Here is a 16,178-nt window from a genome sequence, read left to right on the forward strand (position 1 = left end):
CAGACTATGCCTTAATGCCCTTTTACATGGGATGATTAACAGAGAAATGAGTTTCCCATAATTGCCCCATGTAAAATGGCCAGCGATCATCCGGCGAACAAGCAGACGGATCTTATGTACTGCCATTAAAATTATCACTATTGACTGCAAATCTCCCTGTGTAAATGGGATGTGCAGCAAATGATAATGACATTAAAGGGCTGCACGAATGCACAATTGCATGGCCTTCTGGAGACTCTGTAAATGAGCACTTGTTTCATGCATCCAGTCGGCCTGTCTAAAAGGGCAGGATTTACACTTACTCTAAAGGAGCCCAATCATTTGATGTGTGATTTATCACTTTGAACAATTTTTCTTAGGTTTAAACAATGATGACCATTAGTATGGGCAGAAGAAGATTGTCTGACATCCCTGGCTCCCAGTTAATCCGTTAGATGAAGGAAATGCAGTTGTGTTCACTTATGTCTAGCAATCCGGCACCATCCTGGATGGGAATGCCGGAACTATGAACCATCTTGCATATTTACCATCTGGCATTGATTTGTTCATCTATGTATGCAGCTTTTTTTGATCAAGCGCCTGCAAGCACCTAATACCATCTTACACAGCACTGGCAATGTGCTTGCAGCTGTTTCTGGTACTGGCCTCAAAAAAGGAAATGGAGCCGAGCTGTGGCAGCAGGAGGGAACTTAACTTCCTTCCTACTGCATTCATTGCTGGCTTTAGCTTAAAAACTACAGTGATGTTTTTCCAGCAAATGACACAATCCTTGGTGAGAAGCTTACATTCAGATTTTGATGCAGTTAGAGGTGTAGTTTTTTTTGTGCTAAACCCTAAGGAATAGGGAATATGAGGGAAAGACTTCCTGCTGCTTGACCTCACTGGGTTTGGCTTAAAATATTGCATCAAAATCCACACCTCCACCTTCAGCAGAAACTGCTTGTGTGATTACAGCATTAAACAGGAATCAATTCATCAATAACACTATAGAGAGGCGAGGCAGACAATCAAGTCCTTAAGAGATCAGCTTGCATGCACTCCATATATAGTTTGGGGAGAAGAAAAGTCTGCAGAGGGACATAAACTTGACGAAGCTGCTCAAAGCTGTAGTATGCCTTCTATCTAACCCCAGGGCTGGTGTTACAGCTTACAGTGCTGCTCTATAATGTTCTCCATGTTGCTGCTGCTTCTGAGGGTGTGCTATAGAAGAGCAGGAATCCCCTTTTCTGTCTATATACAGTGTATGGGAAACATTATCAGCTAGTCTTCACTTTGTTGCTCATGGAAGATTGAAAAGTAAGAATGAAGCTTGCAAAGGGGAAAAAGTTTGTGAAAAATGCTATATACAAGTCATATAATAACCAAGTTACACACGCTAACTTATTCTTATTCTAATAGTTATCTGAAATTCCCAATACTGTACACTGGATTCAGGAAGAATTGTTTGGCAGGTGTCTTGTTAACCTTCCCTCCTAATGGTGTGTTACTAGTGGCTGTGTGATTAATATTATTACAGGTAGGCACCAAAATGTTTCCACTTTGAGAGAAATCCATAAAATGCACAGGACTCACAACTGGAATGAATAATGCTTTTGTGTAATGTTATGAGAGAATTCTGGTGCTGTTTGATAAGTAAATCTCAGTGTATCAATTTGGCTTGATTGTTTCTTTAATGTGATAGTTGATACTTTTTATACAGTACAATGAAATAATGACTTCGAAAGGGTCAATGCAATGTTTAAAAGGATTCCTGAAGATGACAAGATATGACCCTGTTGCTTTGTTAAAGGGGATTTGTCAGCGCTATATTATGTTCAGATATGTTTGCAAAGTTATAATATTATGTTTTTCTTATAAATCCAAGAGTTGTAGAGGCCGTGCTGACCTACAGCATACACACCTGCTCATTCTCTGACCTCTCCCTGCTCTGCATGACTGATGAACAGAGCTCCTTGCTGGAAGCCAAACTCTGTACATCAATCATGCAGATCAGGGAGGAGAGAGAAAGCGAGCATGCGGAAGCTCGACCAGTATCCATTGCTAAGAGACCAGTATCCATTGTTTTATCTCCTTATTGCTTATTGCCCATGTCTTCAGCTCCTTCTTTCGGCTGTGAAATTTCAAAGTTGGAAGCTCTGTTGGTGAAATCCTAACGGGTGCACTGTTTGGTGGAATCACAATGACAACAATGGGATTTTGCTGCATCAGAATTATTAAATGTAATTTCTAAGCAGAATTATGCTTGGAAATTCCTCAGTTGGAACCTAGCCTTAGCTAGCTGGTAGGACAAAGACACATGATACCTATCATATCTGTCTGTGGATCCATAATGTAAAAAATGCCTTTCTTTTCTGGTACAATGTGTCAAAGTGGCATTCTCAAGGCCCTGAAGTGCTGTAGGCTGGAACGTCTCCTCATTCCTCCCTTTCATCCCTGTCCCTGCTTGAGCCCTGTTCTAAAGATCACATCTGCGCACAATTTGTATGCGCATGAATGAAATTTTAAACCAGGCTGAGCTTCCAGCTGACTGTCAATGAAGTAGGTACAGGGATGAGGGTAGGACCAAGGATGGCTTTCAAGCCCTCAGCATTTCAGAGGCTTGGGATTACCACTTTGACACTTGACAACAGAGAATAAAAGCACTTTTTTTATTTTTTATATAACTGTTTATTTAGAAGAGTTTTTCCATTTCAACATACAGAAAACAGCGTTATAAGGGTATGTTCACCCTGAAGAAAATATGTGAACAGGTTCTGGAATTTTATTCTGCGCTGGAAGTTCATTTTCAGAACGCTGGGTTCAAGCGGTTGTGATCATGATGTCACACCATGCCCCCTCCATTTATGTCTATAAGAGGGGTAGTGATGAGCGACCACAGCCTTTGGATGGGGATAAGATGTCAAGGGGTGAAGTACTCCGTTAAGGCAGTGGCTAAGAGCATGTGTTTTGGAAAAATATCCACATGCTGTATAAAATCGACCTGTGGTAAGGATTACAAATCTCTCATTTTTAATATTAGTGTAAATTTTCAGGACTTATATCTGCAGTGCAATGAGTTTTGCTGCATAGCTGCAGAGTTTCTACACTATTCTGCTTGGGACATTACAAGAACAGAACACTATCCTACACAAGGATTTTATTGCATTGGGTCACATTTATTGCTCCAGTTACCAATCTAACAGCAATATCCAATGAGCCAACTCTGCCAGTAAGAGCTAATGGAGAGCAGGGCTGACTGTACGGCAGGTGTGGCAGCCTCATTGGAGTTAATGTGGCTGTCAAAAAAGAAATAAAAGCTGCAGTACATAGACTTTATCAGGCCCATTTACCCTTTTATGTCCTAATATATTTAAAATTATATATATATATATTTTGAATCATTGGGTACAGTGTATAACTCCAATATGTTTAAAAAATGTGCACCAGTATTGTTACCTATTTTGAGAGTTGATAACCCAATAAGGAGCAGTCACAACTTTTTCTGACGACATATATGTTCTTGGATGTTGTTATAGCATGTAACACATTTCAGACTGTGTGTGTGGCAATCTCTCTTTTCTTAGTACGTGACTAACATTTTCTTAAGTTGCTTAGAACCAATGCACCATTAACCTCAAGGGACTTCTGAAGTTGGTGACTTCAAAGGAACAGGGTGCAAATAAAACACATTAGAAGAAGAAGCCCTTTGCCAACATGTGCACGGGCAGCTGTATTTGTTGGATAGCCATAGCTGGTGTGACAGTCACTCTTGATCTCCTGGTAATCTATGGGCTCATCCTTGGGCTTTTCTGAACTCATCCTGATACTTGTCTAGGAAAATAGAGAAAACATATTCTTAATCATCAAATTGCCTATAGTAAGCAATCACAATGCAGCTGTTGCCTCATAAATTGACCTGGAAAAATAAAACCTGTGCTATGATTGGTCACTATGGGCAACCAGGCCAGTTTTCTTTTGAGCTGTGATGTATGGTTGCCAATATATAGGTCCAGAAACTCACCTGCTCCACTTCTTTAAAGACCCGAAGGAGGTTATTGGCCAGGGCTGCCTCAAGCTCTGTCTGTGTCCATCCTCTCCTTAGCAGTTCTGATACTAGATCCGGGTACTTGGATACATCTTCCAGACCCTGTGGTACCCTTAGATAGTAAATAAATTGCACATATACTATATAAAAACTATAGAAATAAAATTCAGATTTTTTTTTTTTTAACATTCAAAGGATTTTATTAACCCCTTGGGGACGGAGCCCATTATAACCCTAAGGACGGGAGCATTTTTTGCAAATCTGACCACTGTCACTTTAAGGATTAATAACTCTGGAATGCTTTTACTTATAAATTTGATTCCGAGATTGTTTTTTCATGACATATTCTACTTTATGATAGTGGTAAATTTTTGTCGATGCTTGCATCATTTCTCGCATCATTTGAAAGTTTAGCATTTTTCTAACTTTGAAGCTCTCTGCTTGTAAGGAAAATAGACATTCCAAATAAATTATACATTGATTCACATATACAATATGTCTACTTTATATTTGCATCATAAGGTTGAGATGTTTTTACTTTTGAAAGACATCAGAGGGCTTCAAAGTTCAGCAGCAATTTCCAATTTTTCACAAAATTTTCAAAATCGGTATTTTTCAGGGACCAGTTCAGGTTTGAAGTGGATTTGAAGGGCCTTCCTATTAGAAATACCCCACAAATGACCCAATTATAAAAACTGCACCCCTCAAAGTATCTAAAATGACATTCAGTAAGTTTGTTAACCCTTTAGGTGTTTCACAGGAATAGCAGCAATGTGAAGGAGAAAATTCTAAATCCTCATTTTTTACACTCGCATGTTCTTGTAGACCCAGTTTTTGAATTTTTACAAGTGGTAATAGGAGAAAAAGCCTCCAAAAATTTGTAACCCAATTTCTCTCGAGTAAGGAAATACCTCATATGTGTATGTCAAGTGTTCAGCGGGCGCAGTAGAGGGCTCAGAAGGGAAGCAACAAATGCTGAATTGGTTTTTGGGGGGCATGTCACATTTAGGAAGCCCCTATGGTGCCAGAACAGCAGAAAACCCCACATGGCATACCATTTTGGAAACTACACCCCTCAAGGAACGTAACAAGGGGTCCAGTGAGCCTTAACACCACACAGGTGTTTGACGACTTTTCGTTAAAATCGGATGTGTAAATGAAAAAAATGTTTTCACTAAAGTGCAGTTTCTTCCCCAAATTTACAATTTTTACAAAGGGTTATGGGAGAGAATGCCCCCCCAAAATTTGTAACCCCTTCTGTTCTGAGTATGGAAATACCCCATGTTAGGACGTAAAATGCTCTGCGGGCGAAATACAATACTCAGAAGAGGAGGAGCGCCATTGAGCTTTTGGAAAGAGAATTCGTTTGGAATGGTAGTCAGGGGCCATGTGCGTTTACAAAGCCCTTCTGTGGTGCCAGAACAGTGGACCCCCCCACATGTGACCCCATTTTGGAAACTACACCCCTCACAGAATTTAATAAGGGGTGCAGTGAGTATTTACACCCCACTGGCGTTTAACAGATCTTTGGAACAGTGGACTGTGCAAATGAAAAATAAAATTTTTCATTTTCACGGACCACTGTTCCAAAAATCTGTCAGACCCATGTGGGGCGTAAATGCTCACCGTACCCCTTATTACATTACATGAGGGGTGTAGTTTCCAAAATAGGGTCACATGTGGGGGGGGGGGTCCATTGTTCTGGCACTATGGGGGCTTTGTAAACGCACATGGCACATTTTCTCTTCAAAATCCCAATGGCACTCCTCCTCTTCTGAGCATTGTAGTGCGCCCGCCGAGCACTTTACATCCACATATGGGGTATGTTCTTACTCAGAGGAAATGGGGTTACAAATTTTGGGGGCTTTTTTCCTATTTTCCCTTGTGAAAATGAAAAATGTAGGGTAACACCAGCATTTTTGTGAAAACATTTTTTTTTTCATTTTCCCATCCAACTTTAATGAAAATTCGTCAAACACCTGTGGGGTGTAAATGCTCACTATACCCCTTGTTACGTTCCGTGGGGGGTGTAATTTCCAAAATGGGGTCACATGTTGGTATTTATGTTTTTGCGTTTATGTCAGAACCACTGTAAAATCAGCCACCCCTGTGCAAATCACCAATTTAGGCCTCAAATATACATGGTGCGCTCTCACTCCTGAGCCTTGTTGTGCGCCCGCAGAGCGTTTTACGCCCACATATGGGGTAATTCCGTACTCAGGAGAAATTGCGTTACTAATTTTGGGGGGCTTTTTTTTCCTTTTACTGCTTGTGAAAATAAAAAGTATGGGGCAACACCAGCATGTTAGTGTAAACATTTTTTTTTTTACACTAACAGGCTGGTTTAACCCCCAACTTTTCCTTTTCATAAGGGGTAAAAGGAGAAAAAGCCCCCCAAAATTTGTAGTGCAATTTCTCACGATTACGGAAATACCCCATATGTGGCCCTAAACTGTTTCCTTGAAATACAACAGGGCTTTGAAGTGAGAGAGCACCATGCGCATTTGAGGACTAAATTAGGAATTGCATAGGGGTATTCTACACCAGTGATTCCCAAACAGGGTGCCTCCAGCTGTTGCTTAACTCCTAGAATGCCTGGACAGTCAGTAGCTGTCCAGAAATGCTGGGAGTTGTTGTTTTGCAACAGCTGGAGGCTCCGTTTTGGAAACCCTGCCGTACAATACGTTTTTCATTTTTATTGGGGGGGGACAGTGTAAGGGGGTGTATATGTAGTGTTTTACTCTTTATTATGTGGTAATGTAGTGTAGTGTAGTGTTTTTAGGGTACATTCGCACTGGCGTGTTACGGTGAGTTTCCCGCTAGGAGTTTGTGCTGTGGCAAAAAATTTGCCGCAGACCAAACTTGAAGCAGGAAACTTACTGTAAACCTGCCCGTGTGAATGTACCCTGTACGTTCACACGGGGGGACAAACCTCCAGCTGTTTCAAAGCCACAACTCCCAGCATGCACTGTGACAGTGCATGCTGGGAGTTGTACTTTTGCAACAGCTGGAGGCACACTGGTTGGAAAACCTTCAGTTAGGTTCTGTTACTTAACAGTATTTTCCAACCAGTGTGCCTCCAGCTGTTGCAAAACTACAACTCCCAGCATGTACTAATCGCCGAAGGGCATGCTGGGAGATGTAGTTATGCAACAGCTGGAGGTTACGCAACTACAACTCCCAGCATGCCGAGACAGCTGTTTGCTGTTTCAGCATGCTGGGATTTGCAGTTTTGCAACATCTGGAGGGCTACAGTTTATAGACCACTGCCCAGTGATTTCCAAACTGTGACCCTTCAGATGTTGCAAAACTACAAATCCCAGCATGTCCAGACAGCAAAGAGCTGTTTGAGCATGCTAGGAGTTGTAGTTTTTCAAGATCTGGAGGGATACAGTTTAGAGACCACTATACAGTGGTCTCAAACTGCAGCCCTCCAGCGGCTGCAAAACTACATATTCCAGCATGCCCAAACAGCTGTCTGGGCATGCTGGGAGTTGTAGTTTTGCAACATCTGGAGGGCTACAGTCTCAGACTGTAGCCCTCCAGACGATGCTAGGCAACTTACCAGCTTCCGTAGGATCCAGGGAGCCGTCCTCTTCTGCCGCACGCCGCCCGCGCCGATCTCCGTCGCCGCCTGCCGATCACCGTCACCCGCAGCCTCCGGAGGGGTAAGTGGACCTTCGGCGTTCGGTCCCCGTCGTTTTCCCCGTCCTGCCCCGCCTATTGTGGGTGGGCAGGACGGGGAAAACGAAAGTAAACCCCTCCGCCCCTGATCTGCTGTTGGTGTTCGCGTCTAGACCACCAATAGCGGAGATAGGAGGGGTGGCACCCCTGCCACCTCACTTCTATCGCTGTAGGGGGATCGTAGTTGTCTTAGACAGCCGCGATCCCTCTACTATTTCGGGTCACCATAGACCCGGAATCGGTGCAAATCGCAAGTGTGAATTCACTTGCGATTTGCGCCGATCGCCGACATGGGGGGTCTAATGACCCCCCCCTGGGCATTTGCATGGGGTGCCTGCTGATAGATATCAGCAGTCACCCCGGCCCGGTCCCCGCTGTTACGCCTAGCGCTCCGGGCCCCCGCTCCTCCCCGGAGCGCTCACGGCGTCTTTCTCCCTGCAGCTCCCCGGGCAGTCCCGCTGACCGGGAGCGCTGCTCTGTCATGGCCGTTGGGGATGCGATTCGCACAGCGGGACGCGCCCGCTCGCGAATCGCATCCCAGGTCACTTACCCGTTCCCGTCCCCTGCTGTCATGTGCTGGCGCGCGCGGCTCCGCTCTCTAGGGCGCGCGCGCGCCAGCTCCCTGAGACTTAAAGGGCCAGTGCACCAATGATTGGTGCCTGGCCCAATTAGCTTAATTGGCTCCCACCTGCTCCCTGGCTATATCTGGTCTCCTCCCTTGCACTTCCTTGCCGGATCTTGTTGCCCTTGTGCCTAGTGAAAGCGTTTTGTGTGTTTAAAGCCTGTGTACCAGAACTTCTGCTATCTCCCCTGACTACGAACCTTGCCGCCTGCCCCCGACCTTCTGCTACGTCCGACTTTGCTTCTGCCTACTCCCTTGTACCTCGCCTATCTTCAGCAGTCAGAGAGGTGAGCCGTTGCTAGTGGATACGACCTGGTCACTACCGCCGCAGCAAGACCATCCCGCTTTGCGGCGGGCTCTGGTGAAAACCTGTAGTGTCTTAGAACCGGTCCACTAGCGCGGTCCTCGCCATCCCTCTCTGGCACAGAGGATCCACTACCTGCCAGCCGGCATCGTGACAGTAGATCCGGCCATGGATCCCGCTGAAGTTCCTCTGCCAGTTGTCGCTGACCTCCCTACGCTGGTCGCCCAGCAAGCTCGTCAGATCGCCCAACAAGATCACCAGCTGTCGTACTTGACCACCATGACACAGCAACTCCAGTCACAACTACAGCAAGTACAGTCACAGCTACAGCAGCAACAACCATCTCCTCCGCCAGCTCCTGCACCCCTTCCGCAGCGAGTGGCCACTCCTAGCCTCCGCCTGTCCTTGCCGGACAAATTTAATGGGGACTCTAAGTTTTGCCGTGGCTTTCTTTCGCAATGTTCCCTGCACTTGGAGATGATGTCGGACCAGTTTCCTACTGAAAGGTCTAAGGTGGCTTTCGTAGTCAGCCTTCTGTCTGGAAAAGCTCTGTCATGGGCCACACCGCTCTGGGACCGCAATGACCCCGTCACTGCCTCTGTACACTCCTTCTTCTCGGAAATTCGAAGTGTCTTTGAGGAACCTGCCCGAGCCTCTTCTGCTGAGACTGCCCTGCTGAACCTGGTCCAGGGTAATTCCTCCGTTGGCGAGTACGCCATACAATTCCGTACTCTTGCTTCTGAACTATCCTGGAATAATGAGGCTCTCTGCGCGACCTTTAAAAAAGGCCTATCCAGCAACATTAAAGATGTTCTGGCCGCACGAGAGACTCCTGCTAACCTGCATGAACTCATTCATCTAGCCACTCGCATTGACATGCGTTTTTCTGAGAGGCATCAAGAGCTCCGCCAGGAAAAAGACTTAGATCTCTGGACACCTCTCCCACAGTCTCCACTGCAATCTGCGCCTAGGCCTCCCGCCGAGGAGGCCATGCAAGTGGATCGGTCTCGCCTGACCCTGGAAGAGAGGAATCGCCGTAAGGAAGAGAATCTTTGTCTGTACTGTGCCAGTACTGAACATTTTTTGGTGGATTGCCCAATCCGTCCTCCACGTCTGGGAAACGCACGCTCGCACCCAGCTCTCGTGGGTGTGGCGTCTCTTGATGCTAAGTCGGCTTCTCCACGTCTCACGGTGCCTGTTCGGATTTCTACTTCAGCCAGCTCTCCCCTCTCAGCCGTGGCCTGCCTGGACTCTGGAGCTTCTGGGAATTTTATTCGGGAGTCCTTAGTGAATAAATTCCGCATTCCGGTGACCCGTCTTGTCAAGCCACTCCACATTTCCGCGGTCAACGGAGCCAGGTTGGATTGCACCGTGCGTTACCGCACGGAGCCCCTCCTAATGTGCATCGGACCTCATCACGAGGAAATTGTATTTTTTGTCCTTCCTAATTGCACTTCTGAAGTTCTCCTTGGACTACCCTGGCTTCAACACCATTCCCCAACCCTGGATTGGTCCACTGGGGAGATCAAGAGTTGGGGTCCCTCTTGTTCCAAGGACTGCCTTCAACCGGTTCCCAGTACTCCCTGCCGTGACCCTGTGGTTCCTCCTGTATCCGGTCCCCCTAAGGTCATTAAGGACTCTGCCTGCCACAGGAAATGCCTCTCCCCCCCTCCCAGTCCCATCAGGCAAGCCTCTGTGTCCCCTCATGGCCCTCGTCCTGGTGTCACACTGCCCCGTGCCAGGTCTCGCCCTCTACCCTCTCTCCCCATTCCTACTCCTGCTGTTCTGCCTGCCGTTGAGGAATCCCTCCATCCTTTCCCGGTGTCCTCATCCCAGGGGAGGCAGTTACCGGACAAAGAGAAGGGGAGACCTAAGGGGGGGGGTACTGTTACGCCTAGCGCTCCGGGCCCCCGCTCCTCCCCGGAGCGCTCACGGCGTCTTTCTCCCTGCAGCTCCCCGGGCAGTCCCGCTGACCGGGAGCGCTGCTCTGTCATGGCCGTTGGGGATGCGATTCGCACAGCGGGACGCGCCCGCTCGCGAATCGCATCCCAGGTCACTTACCCGTTCCCGTCCCCTGCTGTCATGTGCTGGCGCGCGCGGCTCCGCTCTCTAGGGCGCGCGCGCGCCAGCTCCCTGAGACTTAAAGGGCCAGTGCACCAATGATTGGTGCCTGGCCCAATTAGCTTAATTGGCTCCCACCTGCTCCCTGGCTATATCTGGTCTCCTCCCTTGCACTTCCTTGCCGGATCTTGTTGCCCTTGTGCCTAGTGAAAGCGTTTTGTGTGTTTAAAGCCTGTGTACCAGAACTTCTGCTATCTCCCCTGACTACGAACCTTGCCGCCTGCCCCCGACCTTCTGCTACGTCCGACTTTGCTTCTGCCTACTCCCTTGTACCTCGCCTATCTTCAGCAGTCAGAGAGGTGAGCCGTTGCTAGTGGATACGACCTGGTCACTACCGCCGCAGCAAGACCATCCCGCTTTGCGGCGGGCTCTGGTGAAAACCTGTAGTGGCTTAGAACCGGTCCACTAGCGCGGTCCTCGCCATCCCTCTCTGGCACAGAGGATCCACTACCTGCCAGCCGGCATCGTGACACCCGCACGGTGGGGACCGAAATTCCCACGGGCGTATGCATACGCCCTTCGTCCCCAACAGGTTAAAGAGAATGTAGCAAACAAAGCATAAATGACAAAATACTGTGAACGACCCTATGGCCTTGAGGGGCCAGGAACAAAGCGGGTCTGCAAGTGAACATAACAAAACACAACAAACAATATAGAACCATTCGTCACAAATTGGGATCCAGACAGAAAAAACATCACTAAAAATGATCACAACCACATGGTTCAGCCGGGTGTGATATAACTAAGGGAAGGGATTACCATCCAAATACTGAAGAACAGCAGTAGCAGGCATTAAGAACTACAGCCTATGGATACAGCATCGGTACAGTATAAAAAGAAAATAAAAGATGAAAGGGTCTCTAAGAGAGAGTGAGGAACAGTGAAAACAGAAGAAACAGCGGATGGAAGACAGATAGACATAGAAGGAAAGGAAATACAACACTCAAGCAGTACAAGAGACTCAGGAGTCTCCTGGGTGACAGCAGAGAGTTTGAAACCTATGTGTAGAGGAAAAGACGGACCAAGGAAGCCAAGTAGCACTGTACCTAGACACATCATCAGGGAGGACAGCAAGGACCTCTTCCATATGTTGAACATAAGTCACCTCCATCAACCATGTCTCAAGAGAAGGGGGCTCCAGACTCTTCCATTTTCTGGGGATCGCAGTTTTGGCCGCCTGAAGGAGGTGACGCACAAGGGACCTCATATACCACGACTGGGTCCTGGAGAACATATAAAGCAGGGCAGCCTCAGGAGTATGTAGGACCTGAACCCCGGTGACCTCAAGAATCACTCGTAGGACTGTGGACCAAAAAGGGGCAATTTTGAAACCACTCCACCAGATGTGCACCATCGAGCCCTCGGCAACTCCACAACTCCAACAGCGATCAGAAACTGACGGGTACCATGGATAAAGAGCCACCGGTACTCTGTGCCATCTGGAGAGAATTTTGTAGCTCGTCTCTTGAACTTTTGTAGCAATCACAGCTTTATGGGACAAATAAAAGCATTTGTACTATTGATCAGACGAGAAAGTACGTCCCAGCTCAGATTCCCATGCATGGCAAAAAGCCGGAGGGGACTATGACCTAGAAGACAACAGCAACCCATAGATGACGCAAATGGAGTGCCGAGGACCAGAGGGGGCTAAGCAGAGGCGCTCAAACAAAGTCAAAGAACGATGTAAATGGAGGCCACTCGGTAGAGTGGAGTAAAAGTGTCATAGCTGGAGGTATGCAAAAGGAGCACGCCTAATAGTCGGGTGGTCCAGCAAAAGGGCATCGAGCGACATACCACCAGCTAGGACATGGACAAAGCGGAGTGGGCAGGAAAGAGAGGCTTCAAAGAAACCACCCTCAGATAAGGCCCCCGGTAAAAACTGAGGATGGTCTGTTATGGGAAGGAGAGGGTCAGTGCGATCAACAAGACAGGCGACAACCCCCACTGAACACAGAGAGGCCAGGTTGTGTCTTGTCAAGTATGTAGAGGTGAAGCCGTCTTGCACGGCCGGAGTCCAGATCCAAAGGAGGGAAGAAAGGGCTCTAGGGCTGAGATCCTGTGCCAAATGCATTCAGAGTTGTGGAACCAATCTAGAACTTGAGAATGGACACTGGCCAGATGGTACAACAGACTATCAGGGAGGCCCACATCACCCGACAGTTTAGGGCGAGTCATATTAAGGCGATTCAGCTTAGGACGGGTAGAAAACAAAAAGTCCAAAGCATCTCTGTACCGAGCGCCAATACGACGACTGAATGTGAACGGGAAGGGTTTGGAGTAAGTATAACAGTCGGGGCATCAGGGTCATCTTCGGGATATTAATCCGGCCGAACCAGGAGAAAACACAGTGATCCCAGGAGGCCGGATCCGAGCAGAAATGGCCAGCAGAGGGGAGAAATTGGAAGAGAACAACTGGGACAAATCAGGGGAGAGTGGTACCCAGATATTGGATACCCAGGAACGCCAGGCAAAGGGGAAGGTGGCTCGAAGGGCAGTCACTGTAGGTCCAGGTAAAGAAACATTAAGAGCCTCAGATTTGGACAGATTGATTTTGAAACTGGACCATTCGCCAAAGAGAGACCACAGGGTCAGTGAGGTAAACCAAAAGGTCATCTGCAAAAGTTGAACATTTGTATTCCTAGCTCCCAACAGCCACACCATGAATGTTAGGGTCTGCTTTGATACTGGCAAGCAAATGTTCCATCACCAGGTCATACAGGAGGGGGGGGACAGAGGACAGCCCTGTCTAGTGCCGTTACTGATAGAGAATGGAGTAGAAAGGAATTACAAGATTGTGCGTAGTGCATGAGATCTAGAGTTTTGAGTCCCTAGCCTCCTTCTCCGGCACAAACCCACCCTGATCAAGGTGTACAAAAGTGGGAAGGATCATGTTGAGTCGATTGGCCAATGGTTTGGAGTAAATTTTTAGGTCTAGATTCAGCGGGGAGATGGGCCGATAGCTAGAGCAATAACTCGGGTCTTTCCCGGGCTTCGGGATAACAACAACATGAGCCATAGTGGCCGCAGGTTGTATGGGACTAGTGGGGGAGACAGAGTTGAAAGCCCTCAACATAAGGGGGAAAAGAAAGTCCAGGAGAATTTTATAGAATTTGGCAGTAAAGCCATCAGGGCCCGGGCTCTTTCCCCCAGGAAGATCTTTGATAACAAAAGATAGCTCTTTCGAAGAGAAGGGAGCATCCAGCTCTTCCAGCCTCTCAGCAGAGAGTGCGGGAAAGGGGGAAGGTGGGCAGGGAGGGGACAGAAGGTTATACAGGTCTGAGAAAAATGTATGGAAGGTGGACATAATGTCCTCGGTGGTATGGACCAGGGGACCCGCACGCGATTGACTACTGAGGACATACGTTTGAGCCAGCCTAGACTGCAGCGCCCTCACAAGCATGCGCCCGCTTTTGTTCCCATATTCATAAAATTTGCTATGGCCTATCTGTAACCGACGTCCCCAGGAAGCCTCCAAAAGGCTCTTCAATTCAAGTCTGGCCATCTCTCAAAACCAGAGAGTGAGTGTTTATGGTCCAAGTCGAGGGAGGACACTTTCAACACAGCACGACTAAGGGTCTAGGCTTTCTCCAGTTTCAACCTGGAACAGTGTTTGAGACCCCCACAGAGCACACATTTGAGTGCTTCCCATTGGGAAAAGGAAGGTGACGTGTCTGAGGCATGATCAGTCATAGAATTGGAAACACAGTTCTAGTCAGCTCAGCAAGACAGTGTCCATGAGCAAAGATTCATTCAGCCTCCAGGACCAGGCAAATTTTACCAGGAAAAGGAGCCGTAGGAAGCAGAAAACCGATGCATGATCAGACCAGAGAACGTTACCAATTGAGGAGGAGGACAGCCAAGGCATGGTGTTCTGTTGAAGCAGAATGTAATCCAGGCGACTGTAGGAACCATGCAGGGAGGAGAAAAAGCTATAGTCTGTCAGCGGGTTGCTGCAAAGGACATCAGTCACATATTGGCAAGAGAGCGTTTAACACATTTTATGGCAGTATAGACCGACCCGTGGAATTGTTCAGGGTAGGATCCAGAGTCAGATTAAAGTCCCTGCACAGAACCACAGTCCCCCCAAACCAATGGCAGAGCAAAATCAACCAAGTTTACCAGGAATTCAGGTTGACCTTGATTTGGGGCATAGACATTGAGTATAGTGAAAATATGACCACCTATCGACAGGGTGAGCAAGATATGACAAGCATTAGTATCAAGGTGGAGGTGAAGGACCTGATGGGCAAGGAAACTATGTATAGCTACACCGAACCCCTTGGACCTGGACTCAAGATTATTGACACAAAACCAGGTTAAGTAATGCCGGTCCCTAAGAGTCGGGGCGTGTCTCTCTTTAAAATGGGTTTCCTGGAAACAGGCTATGTGTACCTTGCGTTTGTGCAGATGGTGGAGAATTTGGGTCCGCTTTGCAGGGGTGTTAAGCCCTTTCGCATTGAAGGAAGCTATGTTGAGGTCTGCCATATCACTGGATCAGCAGGCTACTGTATTCGTACGCGTCTGCCTCCACAGGCGAGAGAGAAAACACAGAAGAGAAACAAGGAGAAGGAAAATAAGAGTTAACAAAGATACCAAGAGAAAAAGGAAAAGGGGAAAAAGCGCAAAAGGAAAAGAAAAGCAGCAGCAGAGTATCTAATGTGGCACTTACTAAACTTGACTATGTCAAAAACAAGAGAAGAAGGCATACTACTAGATGACGACTATTTTCACGTAATTAGAGACGCTTCTTCCGGTCAGCAGAACGTCTATCTGTAGTTGTAATGGTGCTAATATACTGGTAAGTGATTAATATGCATAAATAGTAATATTACAAAAATCTAATGGATACACCTGGTGACTTTAAAAACATAAGCAGAGATTACCAAATTGTCAAAAAAAAGACAAAGAAAACATTAATTTTGATTTCCAAGAAAAGAGGAGAGGTCGTTCCTTTCGTTTAACCCTAGCAGGCTCAATGCTTGTAGGTGCATAATCCAGAATGCTTCTATCCGAAGCAGAAAAATATGCCAATGCTCTCCTTGTGGACCATTTTCTATTCGCTCCAAACCGGCAAATTTTAGGTCATTGATGTTATTTTTATGATGCTCTCTGGAGCAAATAGAGATGCTCACGTATGCGTGTACATACTTTTCTCTTCACTTTGCAAACATAAAAGAATTTCCAAGAACAAATCAGAGAGTAAACAACATAACTTGTTTGACATGAGAAACTAGCTCACAAAAATGTTTACACCTCCTAAAATAAAAAAGCATTTAGCAAAATTCAGTTTGCAATATTTGCAAATTTTACAAGGGTAATTCCCTTTTGGAGTGGGCATAGTGAACCAATTCTCTTTTTTCTTTTGAGTTTGACATTTCACTTTTTTTATTGTGTGCCCTATTGTTTTAGTTTGCCGAAAAGTG

At 46.8% G+C, this 16,178-nt stretch overlaps 1 protein-coding gene across 1 annotated transcript in view; it reads right to left on the reverse strand.

Moving 5' to 3' along the window:
* Positions 1-1,798: 1,798 nt before the first annotated feature.
* Positions 1,799-16,178, reverse strand: part of DPEP1 (dipeptidase 1) — a 51,931-nt gene continuing 37,551 nt past the window's right edge. Inside the window, exons 9-10 of the mRNA XM_056526001.1 lie at positions 4,001-4,136; positions 1,799-3,810 (exon numbers count right to left, since the gene is read on the reverse strand). Of these exons, the coding sequence (XP_056381976.1) occupies positions 3,640-3,810; positions 4,001-4,136 (307 nt within the window). The 3' untranslated portion in view covers positions 1,799-3,639. The remainder of the gene's footprint in view (positions 3,811-4,000; positions 4,137-16,178) is intronic.

This window comes from Hyla sarda, chromosome 6 (genome assembly GCF_029499605.1).
Source record: "Hyla sarda isolate aHylSar1 chromosome 6, aHylSar1.hap1, whole genome shotgun sequence".
In the NCBI taxonomy this organism is placed as follows: Eukaryota; Metazoa; Chordata; class Amphibia; order Anura; family Hylidae; genus Hyla; species Hyla sarda.